At 35.2% G+C, this 24,656-nt stretch overlaps 1 protein-coding gene and 1 non-coding gene across 5 annotated transcripts in view; both read right to left on the bottom strand.

The window, feature by feature from the left end:
* The window catches only part of Larp1b (La ribonucleoprotein 1B), a 129,717-nt gene that overhangs the window by 74,217 nt on the left and 30,844 nt on the right, over positions 1 to 24,656 (bottom strand). For 3 of the 4 annotated variants that reach the window (XM_010618863.1, XM_010618864.1, XM_010618865.1), the window contains exons 9-10: positions 21,848 to 22,022; positions 15,667 to 15,836 (exon numbers count right to left, since the gene is read on the bottom strand). In XM_010618863.1, coding sequence (XP_010617165.1) covers positions 15,667 to 15,836; positions 21,848 to 22,022 — 345 coding nt within the window. Of the gene's footprint in view, positions 1 to 15,666; positions 15,837 to 20,264; positions 21,257 to 21,847; positions 22,023 to 24,656 lie in introns of those variants that run through there. The other variant, XM_010618866.3, reaches the window with a different exon arrangement.
* On the bottom strand, positions 2,918 to 3,022 carry LOC117284639. Its single transcript, XR_004515737.1, has one exon. It is a non-coding gene; the product is annotated as a U6 spliceosomal RNA (small nuclear RNA).

The following is a 24,656-nucleotide window of genomic DNA, read 5'->3' as shown; positions in this document are numbered from 1 at the left end:
TTTTAGAGACCAAGTACTCAAACTGCAATCCAAAACCCACTTATTGCAAAGTTCTAACAATGCAATTAAACCTGAATTATGAGGTTTTAGTTCAAAAAAATTCATACATCAACATCTTTTGTCTTAAAAGAAAAATATAACAAGAGCTTTCAATGACACAGCTTCTTATTGAAAGGTAAAACTTTGCACTTGGTGTACTTTTTGTTCAGTTATCCAACGCCTGGTTGGAGGAGATACTTCATGTGCTGATAAAGGGCTCTTCTTGCCACCCTCTGCAGTACATGTATCATAGGTTCATCATCACTTCTCTACGCTGTTCCATCTATAAGTCTGTTTTTGCTTTTGTGTTTACCAATACAATGTCATTTTATCACAGTAGCTTTGTAGTTAATAGCCCAATTGCCCATCAACTGGAGACTGGATAAAGATGTGGTTTTTTAATAAAACAGAGTACTACTCAGCCATAAAGAATGAAAAACTAGAAACATTTATAGCTAAGTGGATGCACATTGAGGGCATACTCTTAAGTGAAATTAATAGGACACACATGTGTAAATACCATATAGCTTCTCTGGTGTGACAAACTAAAAGTGTAAATAAGGATCAAAATGTGCAATTGATATTGTGTAATAGGAAGCAAAGGTCTGAAGGTGTAGGGGGAGTGGGAAAGGTAAGAAGGGAAAAGAAATGGAAAAAAAGTCTTCGTAAATAGGGAAGGGTGGAGGGGGTGAAGGGAGACCAGGAGAATGGGGAAAAAAAACAACTGAGATAAGTCATGTCAAGGTACAAGATCCCAAAGATGAATGTAACTATATTGTATACCTAAAATGCACCAATAAGTTTTTTTTGTTTATTTTTTTTTTGGTACCGGGGATTGAACTCAGGTCCTTGCGCTTGCAAGGCAGACCACCGAACCGCTCAGCTAAATACCTGGCCCAATAAGATTTTTTTTCTTAAAAAAAAATAAAAATAATTGTGATGTCACCTGTCTTGCCCTTATTGCTTTGCTATTCTAGGTCTCTTCTGATTCCCTGTGAAATTTTAGGTATTCTTTCTCTAGTTCTGTAAGGAATGCTACGATATTTTGATTGGGATTATGTTACATACGCGTAATGGTTTTGGAAGTATGGCCATTCTGGGCTATATTGGTTCTGCCTATCAAGGAACAGGGATATCTTTCTAAATTCTTTTAGAGCACTATAGTTTTCACTGCAGAGGTCTTTCACTTTCTTGATCAAATTAATTTGTACATATTTCATTTTACTTGATGCTACTGTGAATGGTACTGCTTCCCTAATTTCTCACCGAGTGACTTGATTGTTGTTACTTTAATCAGATTGAGATAAAGTCTTTCTATACTTACTTTTTCAGGGTTATTATTATGATGGATGGGGTGCTGGATTTTGTCAAATGCTTTTTCTGCATCCATTGAGATGATCACATGACTTCTGACCTTCTTTCTGTTTATGCAGTTGACTTAGATATGTTGAACCATACTTGCATTCCTGGAATGAATCCCACTTGGACATCATGTCTCACATTTTCGATAACTTGTTGCACTGTTTGCCAGAATCTTATTGAGGATTTTTGTATCTATGTTCATTAAAGAGACTGGCCTGTAGTTCTTTTTTGTTTGGGTCCTTTTCTGGTTTTGGAATCAGGGTAATGCATTCTTCTAGGAATAACTTTGGTAGTACTGATACCTTTTTGATTTCACTAAAGATTCTGGTCAGTACTGTGTTGGACCGTCTCAAAAATTCTTGAAGAATTCATCAATGAATCCCTGGAAGTTCTTTTTTTTTTTTAACCAGGGATTGAACTGAGGACCTTGCAATTTTTGAGGCAGACAGCAGCACCACTGAGCTAAATCCCTGGCCCCCACTTGGGTATTTCTTAGTAGTTCATTATTTCTTCAATTACATTGACTGGTATTGGAATATTAAGGCTTTTTATATTTTCCCGGTTCACCTTTGGTAGTTCATATGTATCTAGGAATCTATCTGTGTCTTCTAAATTTTATCACAGATTCTTGTAGTTATTAATGATCTTCTAGATTTCAGCACAATCAGTTTTCTTTGGGGGGGCGGTTTGAGACAAGATTTCATTATATAGTTGAGACTGACCTGGAACTCACTATGTAGCCCAAGATTGTCTTGAACTCACAGTAATCCTCCTGCCTCAGCCTCCCGAGTGCTGGGATTACAGGCGTGCACTACCACACTTGGCTTGGAATAATCAGTTTTCATTTTGCCTTTTTCATTTCTAAACTGCATGGATTTGCAGTTTTTCTTTTGTTAAGATTGGCCTAAGTGTTAGTCTATTTTGTTTATTCTTTCAAAGAGCCAACTGATTCATTGAGACTTTGTAATTTTTTAGTCTCAATTTCATTAATTTCTTCTCTAATATTTGTAATTTGCTTTCAAGTGCTAGCTTTGGATATGGATTGTTCTTGATTTTCTAGGTCCTTGATGTACATCATGTTACTTGAGCTTGCTCTTTTTTTCCCTTTAATGTGGGCATTCACTGCTATAAACTTCCCTTTTAGGACTTACTTCCAAAGTTTTGTACAGTTTCCAGTACATTCTAATGGCATTATCATTTGATCCTAGGAACTGTCTCATTTCTTCCTTGATTTCTTCTGAAATCCACTGACTGTTTAAAAGGGTATTTTTTTTTCCATTAAGTTTATTGGTACTTTTTAGGTATACAGTACAGTTACAATCATCATTTGGATCTTGAACCTTTACATGATGTATTTTGATTCTTATTTTTTCCCCATCCCTACCCTTCCTTCACCCCCTCCAGCCTTCCCTATTTACAAAGGCTTTGTTTCCTTTCTTATATTTTTTCTTTTCCCTTCTTTCCTTTCCCCTACCCTTACTACTTCCCCTACTCCTTTAGCCTTTTTTTCCATATTTAAAATATGGAATGCTTCACAAATTGGTGTCATCCTTGTGCAGGGGCCATGCTAATCTTCTCTGTATCCTTCCAATTTTAGTTTATGTGCTGCCAAAGTGAGCACTAAAAGAGTATTTTTTAATTTCCATGTTTTTGCAGGAGTTTTGCCACTGATTTCTAGTTTCATTGCACTATGATCTTATGATATGTATAGGATAATTTCAATTATTTTTTGTTTACTTATGTATGCATTATGGGCTATGTGGTCTATTTTGAGGAAAATCCCATAAGCTGCTGAGAATATGTATTCTGTTGTTAGGTAGGTAAAACATTGTGTAGATATCTATTAAGACCATCTGTTCAAAGATTTGATTCAACTCTGATATTCTTTTTTTAATTGATTTCTTTTTGACAGTAGGGTATAAATTTCTTTGATTACAATTGTATTGGCATTTATCTGATTTTTTTTCATGTCCAGTAATGCTTATTTTATGAAGCTGAGTACACCTGCATTTGGTGTGCATATCTTTATAACTGTTATCTCTTCCTGTTGTACTGTTCCCTTAGCCTATATGTAGTGACTGTCATTTCTGTGATCAGTGTTGGATTGAAAACCACTCTTTGAAATTTATGATAACAGCTCTTGCTTTATTCCAGGTTCACAATACATGAAGTATTGTTTTTCATCCTTTGATTTTTAATTGTAAATTTCTTTTTTAATTAAATGTGTTTCTTACATATTATACTGTTGGGTTTTATTTCTAGATCCATTCTGCCAATCTGCGTCTTTTGCTTGGGGAGTTGAAACCATTCACATTGAGAGTTCTTACTAAAGTTTACTGAATTGTTGCTGCTGCTGCATAGTTTTCCTATTGTTGACTTCCTTTTTCCCTTTTGTTTAGCTGCTCATCCTGACAAGTGTGCTCATTCTACTTGATTTGCTGCCATTGTTGGCTTCATCCTCTCTTTCTGGTGTATCCTTGAGAACTTTTTGTAATGGCAGTTTGGTGGTCATAAATTTCTTGAGGTGCTCTTTGTCCTATAAATAAATACCTTAGGTTTCCATCAGTTTTGAAGGAAAGTTTTACAGGATTAAAGTTGGTATTGGAAGTTGTTAGGACTTGAAACATTCAGTTCAAGCCCTCCTGTGAAAACTAAACTTCTGATGGGTTTCCCTTTATATTAGATTCACTGCTTTTCTCTAATAGCTTTTAAGATCTTTGTCCCTGTGACAGATTTCTAGTATTTTACTATGTGGCAGGATTTTGACTGTGGCTACTTGGGATTTTATCTGCATCTATCATCTATCTGCATGTTTCTCTCACTATATTTGGGAAACTTTCTGCTGTTATTTCTGTGAACAGGTTTATTTTATTCCATTTGTGCTGTCTTCTGATTTTTCACTTCTAGTTACTTGTAGATTAGTCTCTGTGTCATCTAGAAGATGTTCATGTTCTCTTATTGTTTTTAACACATTTAAGACAGGGCTGTAATTCATATGTCTCTCTGCTAGGTGACTCTGATTTGAATCATTCCCACTGCCTTGAACCACCAGGGTACATGAATGACTGTCCCACTGGGCAGCTTGTACCACTTCTCATGGGGTCTGATTGCAATGATGCAAAGAAAGGCAATGATTTAACAGACTGTATTTCATTATATTATAGTTCCTTAATGAAAACATTAAAATAGCATAATACATAAAATGGTATAATACAGTTAATTTGTGCTATAGCAGTTGAAAATTATATTATACACAGCAGTAATGCAGTGCTTGTAAGATTTACATGTTAAAATTTGGAGAATTAACTTCACAAATTTTTTTTTGGTACCAGGAATAGAACTCAGGACCTTGTGTTGTGAGGCAGGCAGCAGAACCATTGAGCTAAATCCCCAGCCCTACATTTTTTTAATTTAATGAGCTAATTTTGTTCATTACTGTAATCATTTTTAAATTGGTATGAATAGTAGTAATGCTTAGGGGATTACTCAAATTCAAGCAACTATCTTTGGTCATTTATAGACTTTTATTGGTTTTTTTAGTAAAAAGACTGATAAAAGTGATTACAGATCCTTTTGTACCAATGGGACAGTCATACATGTACCAACAATGGTACAAGCTGGCAGGAATGTGTTAAGGTGTCTTTGAATAATTGGGGTTTTCTCCTTCCCATTAAGTTTATTGGTACATTTTAGGTATACAATACAGACACATTCATCATTGGGATCTTGTACCTTTACATGATGTATCTTGGTTCTTATCTTTGTAAATAGGGAAGGGTGAAGGGGTGAAGGGAGGTCAGGGGAATGAATAGTTGATTTTTAAAGGCTTCAATTGTCTTCTAGCTCTGAAATTCTGTCCCTCACATTGGTCGTTTCTGCTGTCCACACATTCAATACAACTGCTAATCTAGATTTCTGAGTGAAACTTTTTCATGTACTCTAATTCTTTGCTAAACTGGTCACTGAGATTTTATATCATTTTGTTTAGCTCAGTTAGCTTTTTACTAGTTGTCTTCAAAAAGCTCCTTAACCATTTTAGTTATTACTTTCATTATGTTTAATCTTCTGTGATTCCATGAACTACACCTCTTTGATCTGTTTTCTAACCTCTTTTATTACCCTCCTGAATAATTCAGCTGTGTGGCTTATGTTATCCCCCCTGCCCCTGCCCCCAATGCACCCCAAATTCACTTTGATGGAACTGGAAGTTTTGGCATGCATTTTGTTGCTTTGTCTTCTAATGTTTCTATTATTTTTATTATTATTTTGTTTTGCTTTGTGATGAGGTTTGTGGATGCTTATACTGTAAAGACATTGTTGCTAGTACATAGATCTCTTCAGTCACTTTTCAGTGATGTAATTTGGGTGTGCCTAACTATAGTTGTTTGCCTCTTCTTCCCTAAGAACTGACCACCTCAGCTCTTTTGAGGAGGATACAGTATAGCTGGCCCAATACCCATTTATCTGGTTTTGTTAATGTCACAAATGGATCCTATGAAATATTACAATTAAAAAAATTATAATTACACTGTGCATGCTGGCACACGTCTGTAATTCCAGCACTCAGGAGGCTGAGGCAATAAGATTACTGTGAGCTCAAGGTTAGCCTGAGCTACATTGAGTCTAAGGCCAGCCTGGACTACATAGTAAGAAACTGTCTCAAAAAACCAAAAACAAAATGCAAATGAAAATTATGTGACATTGGTAACATTAAGCAAATCAGCTACAATAGTATCATCCAAAACAAACTAGATATTAACATACCACATGAACCAATTATGTTCCATCCTTAAGCCTAGGGAAGAAATGAACAATTATAGTGTAAATATCAAAACAACCCAAGTATTGACCCACAGCTAATATGTACTAAATGCAATATCTATATTCTCCACTATTGGTAGTAAAGAATTCAACAATAATTTTACAGTGTCAGTTATCTAAAGACGAACAAAGATTTACTATTAAAAATATAGGGGGTTGATGGGCGTGGTGGTGCATGCCTGTAATCCCAGCACTTGGAAGGCTGAGGCAAGAGAATCACTGCAAGTTTGAGCCCAGTCTGAGCTACATACGGAGTTCCAGGTCAGCCTCAACTACATAGTGAGACCCTGTCTCAAAAAAAAAAAAAAAATTATATATATATAGAGAGATATATAGATAGATACAGATATAGGGGGTTGCTATGAGGGAATGCAAAAAAAATGTTGAAACCTTAAAGAGAAGTGAATCAAAGGCTCCTATTGGGGACATAGAAGGATGTTTATAAAATTAGATAAAGGACAAGGGGCACATGCCTGTGAGCCCACCACTTAGCAGTCTAAGGCAAGAGGACCACCATGAGTTTGAGGCCAGCCTGGGCTATACAGAGTTTGAGGCCAACCTGAGCAACACAGACCCTGTCTTTAAACTGCGCCTCCCAAAAAAGAGAATTAGATAAAGGTAAGAGAAAAAAAAAATGATGAGAAATAGAAGATAAAAGAAAAAAGGAAGAAAGAAGAAATCATATGGAGATAAATTTTAAAAATTAAAGATAGAGAAATTAAAAGGGAAAAGAGGGGGAAAAGGAAAGAAAGAAAATGTATAGAAAACACAAGAAGAAACAACACAGAAAAAAGTCCTCAGAAACTCAATAAACTATCAAAGAGGAAACATCACACACTAGAGAGTGGGGGAGAGCAAACACATGCACGAGGGAGAGAGGATAGAGAAATTTCTGATTCTGAATGCATGGTCTTCTACTATGATGTGCAATTTTGTGAAAGTGTCCAAGACAAGATGTGTCCTTGTTCACACTAGTGGATAAAGAAGACAGCTAGATATGACAGATACTCTACATAGAAGACCCCAAACACTACCAACAGATCTAGATCTGATAACCAATTTCAAGAGCATAGCTAGATACAAAGTCAATACTCAAAAATCAATAGCCTTCCTATACATGAATAACAAACTCACTGGGAGAGAAATCAGGGAAAAATCACCTTTCACAATATCATCGAAAAAAATAAAATATGTAGGAATCAATTTAACAAAGAAAGTAAAAGGTCTCTACACTGAAAACGACAGTACTCTGGAAAAGGAGATCAAAGAAGATATCAGAAAACAGAAAGATGGTGTAGGGGAAGTGGGAAGGGTAGGGGAAAGGAAATAAGGGACAAGAAAAAATATGAGAAAAGGAAAAAATGGAACTAAAGTCTTTGTAAATAGGGAAGGGTGGAGGGGGTGAAGGGAGGGAAGAAATGAGAACCAAGATCTGTCATGTAAGGGTACAAGATCCCAATGATGAATGTAACTGTACTGTATACTTAAAACATACCAATAAACTCAATAAGATTAAAAAAAAAGAAAAAAAGAAATAGATATCCCTTTTTCTTGGATATCAATATAGTGAGAATGGCCATACTTCCAAAATTGTTATACAGGTTTGATGTAATCCCAATCAAAATTCCAACTGCAGATCTCACAGAATCCTAAAATTCATTTCTGAGAAGAAAACTAAAATAGAAAAGCAAAGACAATTCTGGGCAACAAAGACAAGGGAGTAGGCATCAATATCCCTGACCTAAAATTATACTACTGAGCCACTGTGATTAAAAACAGCATGGTAGTGGCAAAAGAACAGACCCCAGGATCAATGAAACAGACTAGGGGATGCAGAAACCTCCAGACATACTCAGCCACCTTATCTTTGACAAAGGAAGCCAAACACCTGCACTGGAAGAAAGATAAGACTCTTTAACAAATGATGCTGGACAAACTGGCTTTTCACATGCTAAAGATTGAAATGAGATCCATATTTCTCACTATGAACTAACCTAAAATCTAAACGGACAAAGATCCAAATATTAAAACAGAAACACTAAATCTGCTGAAAGAGAGAATAGGTAGAATGCCTGAAGACATATGAGTAGGCAAAGACTTCATCAACAAAACCCGGACCACATGGGAAATACTACAAAGAATCAACAATTGGGACCTCATCCTATTAAAAAGCTTTTGTACAGCAAAAGAAACCACCAACAGAGTGAAGAGATAAAACACAGCATGGATAAATTTTTTAATAGCTATTCATCAGATAAAAGGACTATTATTTAGAATATATTAAGAAAAAAAAATCAAATCCCCCAAATTTAAAGATGCAATCCAAAAATGGGCATCTGAAAAGACACTTCTCAGGTGAAGAATTAAAAACAGCAAATACATGAAAAAATGTTCAACATCATTGGTCATTTTTGAAATTCAAATTAAAACAATGCTGAGACTCCATCTCACTCCAGAAAGAATAGCTGATATCAAGAAATCAACAAATAACAAATGCTGGAGCCTTGGGGGAAAAAGGAACTCTTCACTCTTGGTGGGAGGGTAGACTGATGCAATCACTATGGAAATTAGCATGGAGATTCCTTGATAAACTAAAACTAGAGCTTCCATTTGACCCAGCTATTTCCGTTCTTGGTATCTTCCCAAAAGAATTAAAAGCAACATACCACAGCAATATATACACATTCATGTTTGTAGCAGCAGTTTGTAATAGCTAGATCTTGTAAACAGACTAAATGACCATCAACCCATGAATGGATAAAGATGTGGGGTTTTTTTACACAATGGAGCACTACTCTGCCAATAAAGAAGGTGAGCTTCAGACATTTATAGCTAAATGAATGGACCATACTCAAGTGAAATAAATAGAACACACGTTTAAATACCACAGTGGTTCAGTGTGAGAAACTGAAAGTGGAAATAAGGACTAAAATGCATAATAGATATTGAGAAATGAGAAGAAAATGTTCAAATAGGAAGGGAAACAAGGGAGGGGAGAGGGAGGAAGAAAGGGATATGGAAAGTGAAAATAGAAGGAAATAAGGGAAACAAAGCTTTTCTACATAAGGAAGGGAACTTTAGTGGAAGAGGCAGGTATTATATATATGTGCAAACTCCCTATGATTGAATGCTACCATTATAAATGTATGTGCTAAATGTAGGCACCAGCAGGAAGTACAGAGTAAGAGGTTGGCTCTGATGTCACAACTTTCAAAATCTAAACCAACTTAGGCTGGACCTGGCTTCTGGCTGTGGAAGCGGGGCCTGTGTTCATTAGTGCAAACCCCTCAGAGGTTTTCTTTCCAGCACAGTCCCTGGCCTCAGTTTTCCCCTGTAGACTCACCCAATCACTGTGGGACTGTAACACTGGGAGTCCTAAATGAAGCAGTCTGGCTGCTGTGAGTCCCAAGTTTAAATAATCAATCCCTCCCTAATATGGTGTCAAACCAAATACTGTCTCCAGAGATATGGCAGGTGCTTGTATTAGAGTCACTCACCAGCTGTTGCTTGATGAGACTTGCGCAGGAGCAGAGTCTTGCACTCTTCCTGTGAATCCTGGGGATCTCAGCACTCAGTCTCTGTAGCTTCAGTTTCCCTGTCCAATGAATCATGAGCTAGGGAGAAAGTGCAGATTGCCTCTTCTCTTCTCCATGTCATGTTTTGTCTATTATTTCTCGGTAACTTTTAATTTTCCTGTCACATCTCTCCTGGTTCCCAGGATCTACTTTTTTCTCCACGTTGCAATTTTCCAATGTCTGGATTCCAAATCTTGCAAAGATTTGTTGAATTGTTGTTGCTTGCCACTGTCATTTTCTCCCTCCCCATCTTACCTACATTTCTTCCTCTTCCTTCTTTTTTTTTAAAGGAAGTTCTGACTACTTTTTGGTCCCTTGAATTTCCACAGGAAATTTATATCACCTTGTCAATTGCTGCAAAGTCAGCTGGGATGTTGATAGGGACTGTGATGAATCTATTGGATGGAATCAGTTGGTAAATCTTATGGTATATACTTTTGTTTTTAATCTTCTGCTTTGTCTTTTCAATGTATCATATACAAATAATAATATACTTAACATACAATCTGATGAAGTACTTTAAAAAGTTAAGTATTTGAGTTTAAATATACTATCTTATTTTTGTACTGTATGCCCTCTTTGTCACTTTTCCCTATACATCTTCAATATAACATTCATTTGGGGCTCAGATCTGGATCTTTTCACTTCTACATATTCTCTGCCACTAGACTGCCTTAAAACTTCCAACATCCATTCTATAGATGGTCAGGCTCCTCATAGGCTATCTTCTAGCTACTCTTGTTTCCATACAATCAATTCTCTGCAATAGCAACCAGTGATCTTCCAAAGCTAAAAATTAGATCATGTCACACTGTCTACATAAAATCCTGCACTTTACTTTCTACAAATTCAATCTGACATAGCCCACAAATTCTAATATGACCAGATTCCTGCCTATATAACCATAATTATCTTTTTATGTTAGACAAACTGTTCATTTCTAAAATATGTCAAAATCTTTCCCCCTGCTGACCCTTAAGACAGACTTATTATACCTCTTCCTGGAATACTGTCTCTGTTCTCTTCGTATGGCTAATTTCTAATCTTCAAATTTCACCATAATTTGACTCTCAGGAGAATTCTCTAACCATCTAATCCAGTAACATTTGCTTTTAAATTTTAGAAAAATGATTATAGTTTCTAATTAAGTACATATTGTGGGTTTATTTTAATGTCTGTTCCCCAATTATCAACAAGTTCTGGCACAAATAAATGCATATTTATTATCTTTTTTCATTCTGTATTCAAGAACTAGCACTGTAACCTAGAATATAAGAGGCACTCAGTGAACATGTTAAATAGCTTATTAGTCTCTCTTTACACAGCTCCACATGAAAAGTACATGTCTAATCAGAAGTTATGTGTTCAGGGCTGAATATGTAGCTAAGTGGTAGAGTACTTGCTTAGCTCGAGCTGGGGGACCACTAGGAAGATTCAGTTGACTGATAGGAATATAGGTAAGAATCAGGTGAAAAGAAAAAACATCTGCAATTTATCCATAATGTTTAAAGTTATATGGCCAATATTACTGTCCTCTGGTTAATGTTTAATGTACAAGGTCAGCACCTGCCTCAGTAAGTCAACACATAGCTTTAAACTATTATGGTTTACAATCATCTACCAATTCCATGTTTTTCAAGTTGACTTGAGAGCCAGGCATGGTGGCACACCCTTGTAATTTCAGCCCTCAGGGGATTAGACAGGAGGATCCATGTGAGTTTGAGGCCAGGTTGGGCAATATAGTAAGTTCAAGACAAGTCTGAACTACATACACCTTATCTCAAAAAAAGTTTGCTATTTAGAACTTTTGAAAACATTTTCCCACAAGTCAAATATTATACATGGTGGTTAGTTTTTCTTTGGTTAGTACATAATATTTAATCTACAATTCATTTATTTTAACTAGTATAAATTGAATAATATTTTGAGGCAGAAATTGTTTCAGAACTGAAGATAACAATAAATAAGCAAAAAAAATCCTTGTCTCAGGGATCTTACTCTCATTTGCTCACACAGAATAATAATAAAATATACAGAAAGATTGATAGTAAATTATGCTGTGGTGAAATAATGCAACAAGGAAGAGAATAGTGGGTGCCTAAATTTAACCTGTTAGTAAAATTTATCTACATCTTTTCAAAAAGGATTTAAGATATATATTATGTACATAACCTACATATCACAACTAAGAAACAATGTTTACACAAGGAATCACTTTCAACTCTCAAGTTTATAAAACATATGTCCCTTCCCACAACAGCAGGGCAGGCAGACACCTGGTAAGGCTATAGTTAAAAACAAGATATCATAGCCTGAAGCAGGTTCTCCAAAAAGGTAGTGCTCAGAGAAGGTGAGAGATTGAAAGCAGTCAAAGAAATTCTAGGAATAAGTGAGAAGCCAAAAAAGAAAGCATACTTCTTCATGACACAAAGCCCAGTGGCAGGCAGTCTTCTATTTAACCACTAGCAGGACAGCTTATCTTTCTATAACTGTAACTCTAATCAAGGTCATGTTTCTATTTAGTATACTGTATAATGTTATATAATTTTCCCTCATTAGTCTATCCCCAAAACAAATGTTTAAGACCTTTTCTGATAACTTTAATGGCTGAAAAAGATTACTTTTTAGCCCTACCTATATCATTGTAAGTCATATCAAAAAATGCAGATAACCAGTAAGCTACCCATGTATTTTACCTTAATAACTGGCATAGAGGCCAGGATCTGGAGTGAAATGCAATAAGATAAAACAAAATTGGAACATGCTTTCAAATCACATCCTTAAAGATGACTGGACAAGAGAGACAATCAGCCAATTTCATCTTTTATACTCTGTCCACAATCATATACCTTATGGGCCGGAGATTCAGCTCAGCGGTTCGGTGTAAGATAAAACAAAATTGGAACATGCTTTCAAATCACATCCTTAAAGATGACTGGACAAGAGAGACAATCAGCCAATTTCATCTTTTATACTCTGTCCACAATCATATACCTTATGGGCCGGAGATTCAGCTCAGCGGTTCGGTGGCCTGCCTTGCAAGCGCAAGGACCTGAGTTCAATCCCCAGCATCGGGAAAAGAAAAAAAAAAAGAGTATACCTTAAACTAAGATGAATAAGAATGAAGGGGGCATGAACATAAATCCCTTTTAAAACCACTAAATCATACAGCTGGTGTGACAGCCAACTTACAAATGAGCTAAAAAACTAAGTCTCAAGGCAGAGGATCTAGCTCAGACTGCTGGCCAGCATGAGGACCTGAGTTCAATTCCAAGTACCAAAAAAGAAAAAAACAAAAACTAAGTCTGTCTACAGTAAGTTCAGTTTTTAATTCCTTCATATAAGAACCTTGTTCTTATCTGAAAAAAGCAAGGGTTTTAGTCAGTGGGTGCAAATACTTTTTTAAATTTTTTAAAGTATTTGTTATGCTGTCAGGTGAAATTGTTCCTCAATTGTGACTATCAAATATAGTTCCAGAAATTTTTCAAATTAAATATTTATTTATATTTAACATTTCATAAAATAAGGCCTCTAAAAAAAAAAAGTAAAAAAAGAGGCCGGGGTTTTAGCTCAGTGGTTCCACCACCTGCCTCGCAAGTGCAAGGGTCTGAGTTCAATCCCTGGTACCAAAAAGAAAGAAAAAATAATAAAATAAAATAGGGTCTCTAATTTAATATAAGCAGTAACATATAATCAGAACAAAATACCAGCAAAAATATGTTGGCCAGAAGTAATTACCTTTATGGCTGTTTCTCATTTTCCATCCATCCATAGATCCTGCTCAAAGTAATATAAGCCATCACTGATAACTTCAGTAACTTCTCATGTACGTTTTGTCTAAGGCACGCAGCTGCCTTCAGTCTCTTCAGGAAGTTTTCTCATAAAAGGTGTTGTCTGAGTTACAATCAAAGTCCTGTTTAAGTCCCAGTCATCAATTTCATAATCTTAATCTGTATGTGACCAATCGGTGAATGTTTTTTCATCGTTCTACTTATTTCATCTCTTCATCAAATAGAGAATCAAGTTCTTCTCTTGTTATTGTTCTTCTGGAAGACACTATTGATTTGATGCCTTTTTGGGTATAGATATTGATTCCTAAAGATAGCTATTAGTATTATATATGAAAACATTTTTTATCTTTTTAAAAATATCACATAACTATGTTCTAAGTAGGTTGTATCAAGCTTGTATTCTCAATGACTATAGTTTAGCAGTAAAACTGTAAAATAATATAAAAGGCAATATAATTTTGGCTCCCAAAATAAGAAGTCCACGTCCATGGGATTTTTGCATTTGCACATTCAGCAAAATGGACTCTGAATGGGCAGATCTAAAAGTAACAAATAAAATCCATATTAATTTACTAACACTCAATCAAAAAATTGCCAGATATTAAGTGACAACCAACATCCTATAAGAGAAAAAAGAGTTCAACAAACAAAAGTGGTGGAAATGATGAAAATATCAAAGTAGAAACTTATTTTAAATCTCCAACTATAGAACTACAGTAGTATGATGAACAAATAAGGAGATACAATGTTAGCTGAAAAGAAACACTATAAAGTGAAAAAGTAAAGTTTCTTAGACATGAGCACTAAGCACAATAAAAACAGATGTACACCAAGGAAAAATTTCAAGAGTAGGGAGGAAAACATCTTACAGGGACAGAACTTGGGACCTTACACTTGCAAGGCAGGTGGGGCACCACCGAGCTAAATTCCTGGCCCAGAAAACATCATCTTAATCCTCAAAAGAAAAAGTCACTGATACAGAGATGTGGATTACTCAATTTTATGAAAAGAAAGCTATAGCCAAGCCAACAACATAATAATGTTTTTAGGATTCAACAGAAAGTTACATACACATTACTCTCTTTATATATATACTCTGGAGTGTTTGCCATGCTTAGCATGCAAGAGGCCATGGATTCAATCCCCAGTGCTAAAATGTAAAAGATAATTTGGGGGGGCTTTTTTTGTTGTTGTTGTTGTTGCTACCAGGGATCAAACTTGGCATTCTGAGTAAGGCAGGAGGCAGAACCACTGAGCTAAATCCTGGCCTCGAAAGATCATTTTTTAAAGAAGTACACTGACAAAAATAAACCAGACACATATTTAAATCACAGTGCTTCTCTGGTGTGAGAAACAGAAAGTGAAAATGAGGACTAAAATGTGTTAACAGATATTGGGAAATGGGAAGAAAATGTTCAATAGGAAGGGGAATAAAGGAGGAAGAGAGAAAGGAAGGAAAGAACAAGAAAATCAGGAGAAAACAGAACAGAAAAATGGAAACAAAGCTTTTTTGTACATAGGGAGGGGAGGGAACTTGAAGGAAGGTTGGGAGAAGAGGCAGGATGTACAAATTCCCTATGATGAGTGTTATCATTATTATGCCTAAAATGTATCAATTAATATTGTGCTTTTAAAAATGTACACTGGGCCAGGGATTTAGCTCAGTGGTTCTGCTCTCTGCTTTGCAAGCACAAGAATCTGAGTTTGATCCTTGATACTCCCACCCCAAAGAGAGAGATAATTTTGGGGCCAAGGATTTAGCTCAGTGGTAACTGTGCCTGCCAGGCAAGGGCAAGGTCCTGAGTTCAATCCCCAGTACAAAAAAAAAAAAAGTAGTACATTGACAGGGCTGTCAAAACTAAGCCACTTCAATGAAAAGTATACCCTGACAAATTGTAGAAATTACTTGGCATCTTTACAGAGTTTGAGAAAGGGGTTTCAGGATGTTAACATGCACATAGCCAGGCACGATGGCAGACACATGCATTTCTAGCATGTGTATCTGACAAACAGAAAAGTCTCTGACCTTACACTCAACCAAGAAAGTATCACATTTTATCTGGTTTATAGCAACTTACCTTTAATTTGATTGGGGGCAGGTGATGCCTCTTTACTTCTATCCAAGGTTCTGAATCCAAGTCAGGTAAACTGGTAGACAAACCTCTAAACATTGCTTGAAGACTACTTGTTTCAGTATTTTTCTTTGGAATCAAGGGACTTCCAATTCTTGGAGAATTTGGGGCAGACTCTAAAATTTTAAATTAGTTCTACAGTTAAAATAATAGGTTCTCCTATTTACATTTCATTTGTTCCTTGGTATTTTTTTCACAAAACACAACAAGTCAATCTCAACTAAAATCTTTCCAGATTATTTTTCAAACACAAAGTTCTTTTAATAATATTTATGCAAAAGAATAGCCACTGAATAATAAACATAAGGAATATCACCACCGATCCTTACACAGACCACCACATTCAAATTTCTAGAATGTCGTGAGTCACTATGCTGCTAAATCATTTGTGAATCAAGTTATCTGTGACTGATTAAAACCTATAAACTACAATTAAGGAATCTCAATTGCTGTTAAGCCATTTGGTCTAAATACATATATTACTTAAGGAAAAACTTTCCCTCACTGAATAGAATCTAAAGCAACCATTACTCCTATTTTTCACATTTTGTTCACTTAAAAGTTTGCCTGAATGCACTAAATGAGCATGCCCACTTACTACCTTGGCTCATACTGAACACTGAAAAGCATAAAAGGTGACCATATTAAAGTACAAGGCTTGTGGCATAAAATTTAGAAATTTTAAAAGCGAAAGTGTAGGTCAGGCATTATAGCACACACCTGTAATCTCAGCACTCTGAAAGACTGAGGCAGGAGGATCGTGTTTGAGAACAAACAGCTTGAATAACTTAGCAGTTCAAAAATCAAAGTACAAAGGGCTGGGGAGGTAGCTTGGTGTAAAGGCCCTGGGTTCAGCTCCCAGGAAGGAGGGTGAGGGGGCAGGCCTGATGGGGTGGTACATGCCTGTAATTCCAAGATTCCCAAGGCTGAGTCAGGAGAATAAAAGTTGAGCCCAGTCTTGGCAATTTAACAAATCCTTGTCTCAAAAAAGAAAAAAAAAATAGCTAAGAATATATATACCTCAGTGCAAAGACACTGAGATCAAACCTCAAAACCAACTTGAATAAAACTTACAATTTAAAAGGCCTTTCTTCTCAACATTAGCACTTGTGCAAGTTTGTTGGGTATGGGTTGTTGGTTTGGTTTAGACAGGGTTTTACTATGCAGTTCAGGCTGGCCTTGAACTCACTACGTAGTCCAGGATGGCCTTGAACTCATGGCAATCCTTTTGCCTTGGCCTCCTGAGTGTTAGGATTACAGGTGTGTGCCACCATGTCTGGCTGCGTTTTTGCCAGTTTCTAATCAAAAGAATCACATACTCCATGAGTAAAATTCAAATTGCTTTATAAGTATCTTTTTAGAAGTGAAGTTTAAGTCTATATTTTCACCTTAAAATATTTTGGACATAGGGTCCTAACTATGGAGTCCTGACTGATCTTGAATTATTATGTGGCTTTTGAACTCCCAGTGATCTTCCTGCCTCAACCTTCCAAGGGCTGAGAGGTGAATGACACCATGCCAAGTTTCTAAACTATCTAGTTTTGGGGGTATAGCTTAATGGTAGTGTTCACCTACCATGTATGGGACCTCAGGATCCATCTTCAGCAAAGTAATATCTACTGAAAAGTTAATTTAGAATTTTAAATTATGTATATAGTTCACATATTTCTATTGGAGGCTGCTATTCTAAGCCCCTCCCTTTTTAGTGCTGGTGATAGAACCTGAGCCCTTGTGCATGCTTGGCAAGTACACTACTCTGAGGTATGTCCATAGCTTTTCATTTTCAGACAGGGTTTAAGTTTCCTAGGCTTGTTTATAGATGAGCATTACGATAACAAGCTACAACTTCTTAAATTATTAGTGCATCTCATTAAAAACTTTGAAAATTTAAATTAATGGTACCAACTCATTAACAAAAATACTGTAAGTGAAACACAGGGTATAGACTGTTTCATACTCATAAAGTTATAGTAATGGGGAAATGTTCTAATACTATGATTTATCTATATCCATACTAAAATCTTAAAAACAATCAGTCTCTATCCTTGTATCAATTCAGTTTCACAAATGCAGATTGGGAGAATTGACTTACAACATACAGTACATGTATAAATGAGAAGTACAGCACCTGGCACATGGTAGGAAAATCAAAAGCTACTGTCATTAATGCAAAAATTTAATCTTTTAATATCCTAACACTTTATTATGTAATAATCTCTAAAGTTTCTTGAGCATGAATTATATGCTTCCATCACAAGGGTATTTGATTATATTTACATGTGCTTAGAAAATGAAGTATTAAAACACCAAAAAATTTGGGTAGACAGGAAAATTTACAAGTCTTACAGTGAGACTTTAAAAGGATTTATATAATGATCAGCTATACACAAGGGGAAGGGATGTAAAAAGAATTGTGTGTTATGAACATGTACCAACTCCCCATAATGAATGAAATCATCACATACTACAAACATATAAGAAAAAAATTTTTAAATTAAAAAAGCTATATGCATATGTCCTAGGTTTTTTGTACCTGTATTTTCTTTCAGATGGAAAATATTTCAAACCGTACATTTGTAAAATTTTTTTTAAGAGACAGGATCATATGTATATGTCCTAGGTTTTTTGTACCTGTATTTTCTTTCAGATGGAAAATATTTCAAACCGTACATTTGTAAAATTTTTTTTAAGAGACAGGATCTCACTATGTAATTCAGGCTTGTGGCGCTCCTCCTGCCTCAGCCTCCGATGTGCTGGGATCACAAGTGTGTACCACCACACTCAGCTACATTTGTAAAGTTTAAGAATAGCAAACTCCTAATCTTCCAAATCTAAATGACTTTAATATGATTTATATTATCTGATATTAAACTTATACAGATTAAAAAAACTTCTTCAACACTTAGGTGTTAACCTGTGAGAACATACAAAACTGATCTTTGCTGGTTTTATTAAATGAAAATTGTCATCTTGGCTCTCCAAAAATAAATCATCATAAATTTGTATTATCTAGTACTGCTTTGTTTTCTACCTTGGAAGGACCACAGCTCTGGTTAATTACAAAAGTTTCTTTAAAAGGACTGTATATTTTATGTGTAACATTTTGAAGAACATTTCCAAAGGAAATCCCACAGCTTATCTAATAATCATTGGATCGTCTCATACATTTTTTTAAAAGTCCCTCCCCCAAAATCAAGATTGTCAGGTGCCTGGCTTTTCAACTCTGATGAAATTCTTTTATTTAAGAGTAGATTGTGCAATACTGTATCCATAGCACAGCAGAGCCTGCATTTCAAAAGGAATGTTACTGTTCTAATTATCAACCTTTTGTGGTGCATTAAGGTCTTCTGCTCAGTGCAATGTCAACTCGTGTTAAACAATTCAACCTCCAGAGAGGAAAAAATAGAAAATTTAATTTCTCTGATGAAGAGGATTAATTATGTTTAAAAATATTTTACCATTATGGGCTTTAAAAAAGTTTTAAGGTCTTCTAAATTGAGATCAACAGATATAGATAACAGTTTTACTACTTTTCTCTACCTAAAAAAACAGTCTAGGCTTTCTATCTTGTTTCAACTTCAAAGTTTTGCTGACATTCAACTTCTCCATTGATTTTAGGGAACTAGGCTTTCTTAGTACAAGCAGAGGATTATGAAGGTCAGAAATTTAGATTCCCATATTGGTCTAGAAAAGTTAATTTTTTTTATTTTTATTTTTTTTCCATGTATACAGGGGTAACATCATATCTACGTGGGTTTGATTACAGAAACTAATAAAGTATTCTCTAAATAATGAAAAAACATGAATAAGACTATAAAGAGCAAGAAGCAATTTAAATATGTTCAGGGACCATTTTCATCTCCAAAATTAAGGATTATTTTAATCCTACATCATTGCCTTTTCTCTTTTACTTTCCTCTTTAGTTTTATTATAGGTTTCCCTATTTTTAATGTTCATACAGAGATTCTTTAACTGAAATACCGAATAGTTTCTTTGGTGTGAAAAACTATAATAGTACACAGGATCCTAATGAGATAATTAATAATGTGAAATACGAAGTAAAGGGCTAAAGGTGTAGGGAAAGTGGGAAGGGTGGGGGAAAGGTAATAAGGGAGAGGAAAAAAAATATGAGAAACTGAAAAAATGGAAATAAAGTGTTTGTAAATGGGGAGGGTAGGAGGGGGTGAAGGGAGGGCAGGGACAAGGGGAAAAAATGAGAATCAAGACCTATTATATAAAGGTACAAAATCCCAATAATGAATGTAACTGTACTGTATACCTAGATTGTACCAATAAACTCAATAAAAAGAAAAAAAAAAAAAAGAAATTTAGATTCCCAGGAAAAGGTGATTTACATATTTATTCCTGTGGCAATATGAACTGGTATGATTCTAAATAATACTTCTATCTTTATCTCTTCATGTACTACTACAGTCTGGTGTATATGATCCTAATAGTTGATATTTTAATATGCACTGAGCTGATTTCTGCAGGTATTTGTATGCCTCTAAGTGTATGTTAAAAAATACAAAATGTACAAAACATAATTTTACTGTAATTTTATTAATAAGACATAAATGGTTAATGGACAGGCATCACCAACTTGACTGACTTAACTAGCATGTGGAAAAAATATTTCTATATCATCCAACTTACCAACGATTATGTGCTGGTTAAAAATGTCATCTTGGACCCCACTTTTATACAATAAATAATTCTAATTTATACAATCAGCCATTACATCTTTCAAAAAAGCTAAAAACTAAACAAACAATATCACTTTTCTTCAACTTTTAAAAACACTTGTGCAAGTTTCTTACTGGGATTAGAAGCAGAGAGAAGACAAAAAAATACGAGATGGTAACACGAGATAAAAATATTTGTGAGACTGTCCATCGTTAGTTTTATCAACGAGCGAGTCTCTCATATTGATGTATCAAAAATACATTTCCAACAGTAAAGCAAATACTTCCCTTGTTCATTTCTTAAATTTCTTCGCCCTTAGTTGTCCACATCAATAAATCCTATAGTCCACGTGAAACACCATGACAATGTGTATTACATAACATATACTATACCGAAATCAAATATGAAAAAGACCTAACAATTTGGGAAATGCTTCTCAGTCCTCTCTTTTCCTGCTTTTTATTAATATGGAGACAAGTACATATGCCTGGAAACAAAAAGATCTTGTAGAATTTCCACAGTGATAATAATTAACTTTCCCACCATAAAGAAAAGTAGCCCATGCAGCCCAGGCCAATTACGTAGAAATGGGAAGCTCCTATGATAATAGCAGTCCTCGGGTTTGTCTCACATCATCATCGCAAAGGTGGTTATCTCCACTGTAGTGTTGGCCCAGCCTCCTCCACAGAGGCTTGGGAGTAGACACTGTTGTACAGGAGACAGTCTGGTTGCTTTCGTTTCCACAGCACAATTTGTTCCAATATTTACAATGGCATTTCAGTGAGTCACCTATTCCACTGCATATTCCGATCAAATGACATCCAAGAGCATCAGTAGATCACCACCCTGACTGAAAAAAGTTTAAGCACATATTTTTTTTTCCCCAAGAGGGAACATCTTAAAAATGATCCAGGAAAAAGTTCTTAACACTAAAGAGGTTTTGGGAAATTCTAAACACAATCAGATTAAAGAGAACCCTAATTCTCTTTCAAAATATGGGTCATCATATTACTGCAAGACAATTTTGCAGCACAATGATAAAGTTAAAGGAAGGCTAACTCATAGCACATTGTTAGCAAAGTTAAAGAAAGGCTGTCTCACTCTAGAGTATAAAACTTTTAGACTACTCCAATTTTAGAAGGGGGAAACTGGCACAATGTATTTACAATCATTGAATAAAATTAAAAGACAGGTAGGTGAAATTCCAAACATGATAAAGTACTCATATTATTTAAGAACAAGAAACATAAGAGCTTCAATAATTCGTAGATCTCTATTTAAATCATAGCTCTGCATGGGAGGCAATGTAAATAAAATTTAAAGCATCAAAAGTCATATAGTCATCTTTAATTTCCTACAAAATACAAGAAAGACTAAAAAGAGGTAAAATGGATCAAATAGCCCACCATTACATAGTTTGCTCTAGAAGAAAAGCTGTTACCTGATGGTGAGCAAAAGGCTTGTCCTGGTACAAACTCTGGACAATCAATCAGTTGAGAGAAATCTGTTTGTGGCACAATTCGTGGAGGAGGGCCTGGGATTGGCCATTTTTCTGGTTCTACCCTTTTTCTCATTTTCTCATCCACAATTTCAATTTCTGTGCTATCCTTCAGTGCCTGGCAACAGGAATTATGAATTATAAAAGATCTTCTTTCAAGTGCAAGGACCCGAGTTCAATCCCCAGTACCAAAAAAAAAACAAAAAAACCCAAAAACAAAGGATCTTCTATTCAAAAATTTTGTGTTGTAGATCTTATATCTCTAATAGCTAAAAATCACAAAATCTGAAGTTAGACTACATTGTAGTTAATACTTCAAAAATCAAACTAATTCAGAACAGAATTTTAAAATCACTCTTGTAAAGTAGCAACTATCCTGACTTACTGCTGGTTTATCTTGTAGCATGAGGTTTTTTCACAATTAAAAGTCATTTCAGAAAAAAAGTCATTTAAGAATTATTAAGTCAAATAGAAATAAATGTTTTTGCTATCAGTTGAGCTTTACTGTCTATTTTTTCTCTCATACTTCCTTTTGTCTTCCCTTTCTGAAAAAAATCACAAAATAATGAAGGCATTATTCTATTATTGTAGCAACTACCACCATTCATTGAATAATAATATGCACACATGATTCTAATATCTCACATAGTAGAGGAAACTGCAACTTAAACTTAAAATTAAAGAAATAATAATAGGCCTATTCTGAGATAAATCATTCATTACCTGTCTAAAACTAAAGCCTTAGCCACTAGATTATGGGGGTCTTCTAAAAATATGCTGTTCTTAAAAAAAAAAAAAAAAAAAAAAGACTTTGGGCTGGGGATTTAGCTTAGCGGTGCTGCACCTGCCTGGCAAACACAGCAAGGTCATGAGTTTGATTCGCGGTACCAAAAAAAAAATTAGACTTTAATTTCTTATAGTATTGGGAGTTGAGTGCAGGGTCTTCACACTAATCTACATCCACAGCTCTTTTTTTCTACCCGCCCCTCAAGACAGGGAGTCTGATATATGTCATGGAGAAAGATGGAAAAATCCTCCAGTAATGGACTTGAACAGTATTATCTGTATATTTTCCTTATTATGTTCACTGGAGGATCCAGAAGCCCAGTAGCAAGCAGTAAATCAACATCCAGATCATCATGGATATAATTTATATCTTGTTTAGGGTGGCACTTGCATTTAACTTTCCAAAACTTACACTGAATACCTAAGATTATTGTATTTTATCACATGCTATCCATACTTGAAACTAAGAAAAACACAAACAAAACTCCTTGAAACTTCCCCATGAGTTTAAATTTTTCAAAATAAGCTGTGGGAAAAGATTGCCAAAAGTATTGGCTATAATGTACAGCAGATCAAACTCAACAGTGGTAAGGCTCAAAAAAAATCTACTCAAATCAGTGATTTTATTAAAATAACTTTTACTAAAATGTTTTAAAAACTATTTCTAAGAGATCTTTATTTTGAGCCTAGCAGTATACGGGAGGCTAGGGCAAGAGGGTAATAAGGTAATAAGCCCAACCTATGCAACTTAGTGACTCAGCAAGACTCTGAACCCCAAATTTTTTTTAAAAGAAAGGATGTAGCTTAGTGTAATGTCCCTGGGTTTAATCCCCTATACCTTTCCCTCCAAAAACTTCTTTATTTAGATGCAAATTTTTAATGTGTGCTTCTTAAATAACTATGCTTTTTTTTTGGTTGTTGTTTTTTGAGATAGGATCTTGCTTCATAGTTCACATGGCTTTGACTCACTATGTATGTAGCCCAGGGTGGCCTTCAACTTGCAGCTATCCTCCAGCCTTGGCCTCCAGAGTATTGGTATTACCAGCATGTATCATGCATGGCACTTTGCATTTTTTAAATCAGCTATAAGAAAAACTAGATTTTCAAAACCACATAAAATAGTTGGTGCGTAATTAAGCATTCTTTGTTTTATGAAAATAACTTCTGACAATGTCATTACTGAAATTATTTATAGATTACTCTTGTGGCACGGCAGTGTCAAACCTAGGGCCTTAGGCAAGCACTCTACCACTAATCTACAACTGCAGCCCTAAGTACACATTTAAAGTTTCTGTATACTATAATTTGAAAGAAAAAAAACCTTGCTTTTCATTGAAAAATTATTCCTGAAACAAAATAAAATTTTGATATACAGTAAAATGAACTTATTAATTACTGTCATTTTACTACAGCAAAGGTCCAGCTCAACTATAATTTTCTATGAAGTTGTCACTATTTTCTTAGAATTTATTTTCATGTTATTACTGTATGCTTTCTTGGTCTGAATACATTCTCTTTAAGCCCTTAAGTACATTGTAAGAAAGTTAGCATTATTGGTTTTAGTGGGCTGATGATATAGTAAATAAAATCCCTTGGAAAAACAAAAACATTTCAGAATAGCCTATATCCATTTATTTCTAAATTTATAATAGTGGGGAAGGTATTTTTTTTTCTTTATACTGGGGATCAAACCCAGGTCCTTGTGCTTGCAAAGCAGGCAGTAGAACCACTTAGCTAAATCTCCAGCCCAAGGTGTCCTCTTTTTGATAAGAAGGTAAGGCTTCATTATGCTTTGCAATTAAACACATCAAGAGCATGAATACATACATGTGTGTATTTGCAGCTCTGACTTTGAATAATGTCTTGAAATAATAATATGTACTCTACACTAGGGATGTAGCTCAGTGATGCCACAACTGCCTGGCAAGCACCAGGTCCTGAGTTCAATTCCCAGTACCAAAATAAT

This window comes from Fukomys damarensis, unplaced genomic scaffold (genome assembly GCF_012274545.1).
Source record: "Fukomys damarensis isolate Sample0158 unplaced genomic scaffold, DMR_v1.0_HiC HiC_scaffold_38, whole genome shotgun sequence".
Classification (NCBI taxonomy): Eukaryota; Metazoa; Chordata; class Mammalia; order Rodentia; family Bathyergidae; genus Fukomys; species Fukomys damarensis.
The sequence above is the reverse complement of the archived record's forward strand: the minus strand, read 5'-3'. Positions and strand labels throughout refer to the sequence as shown.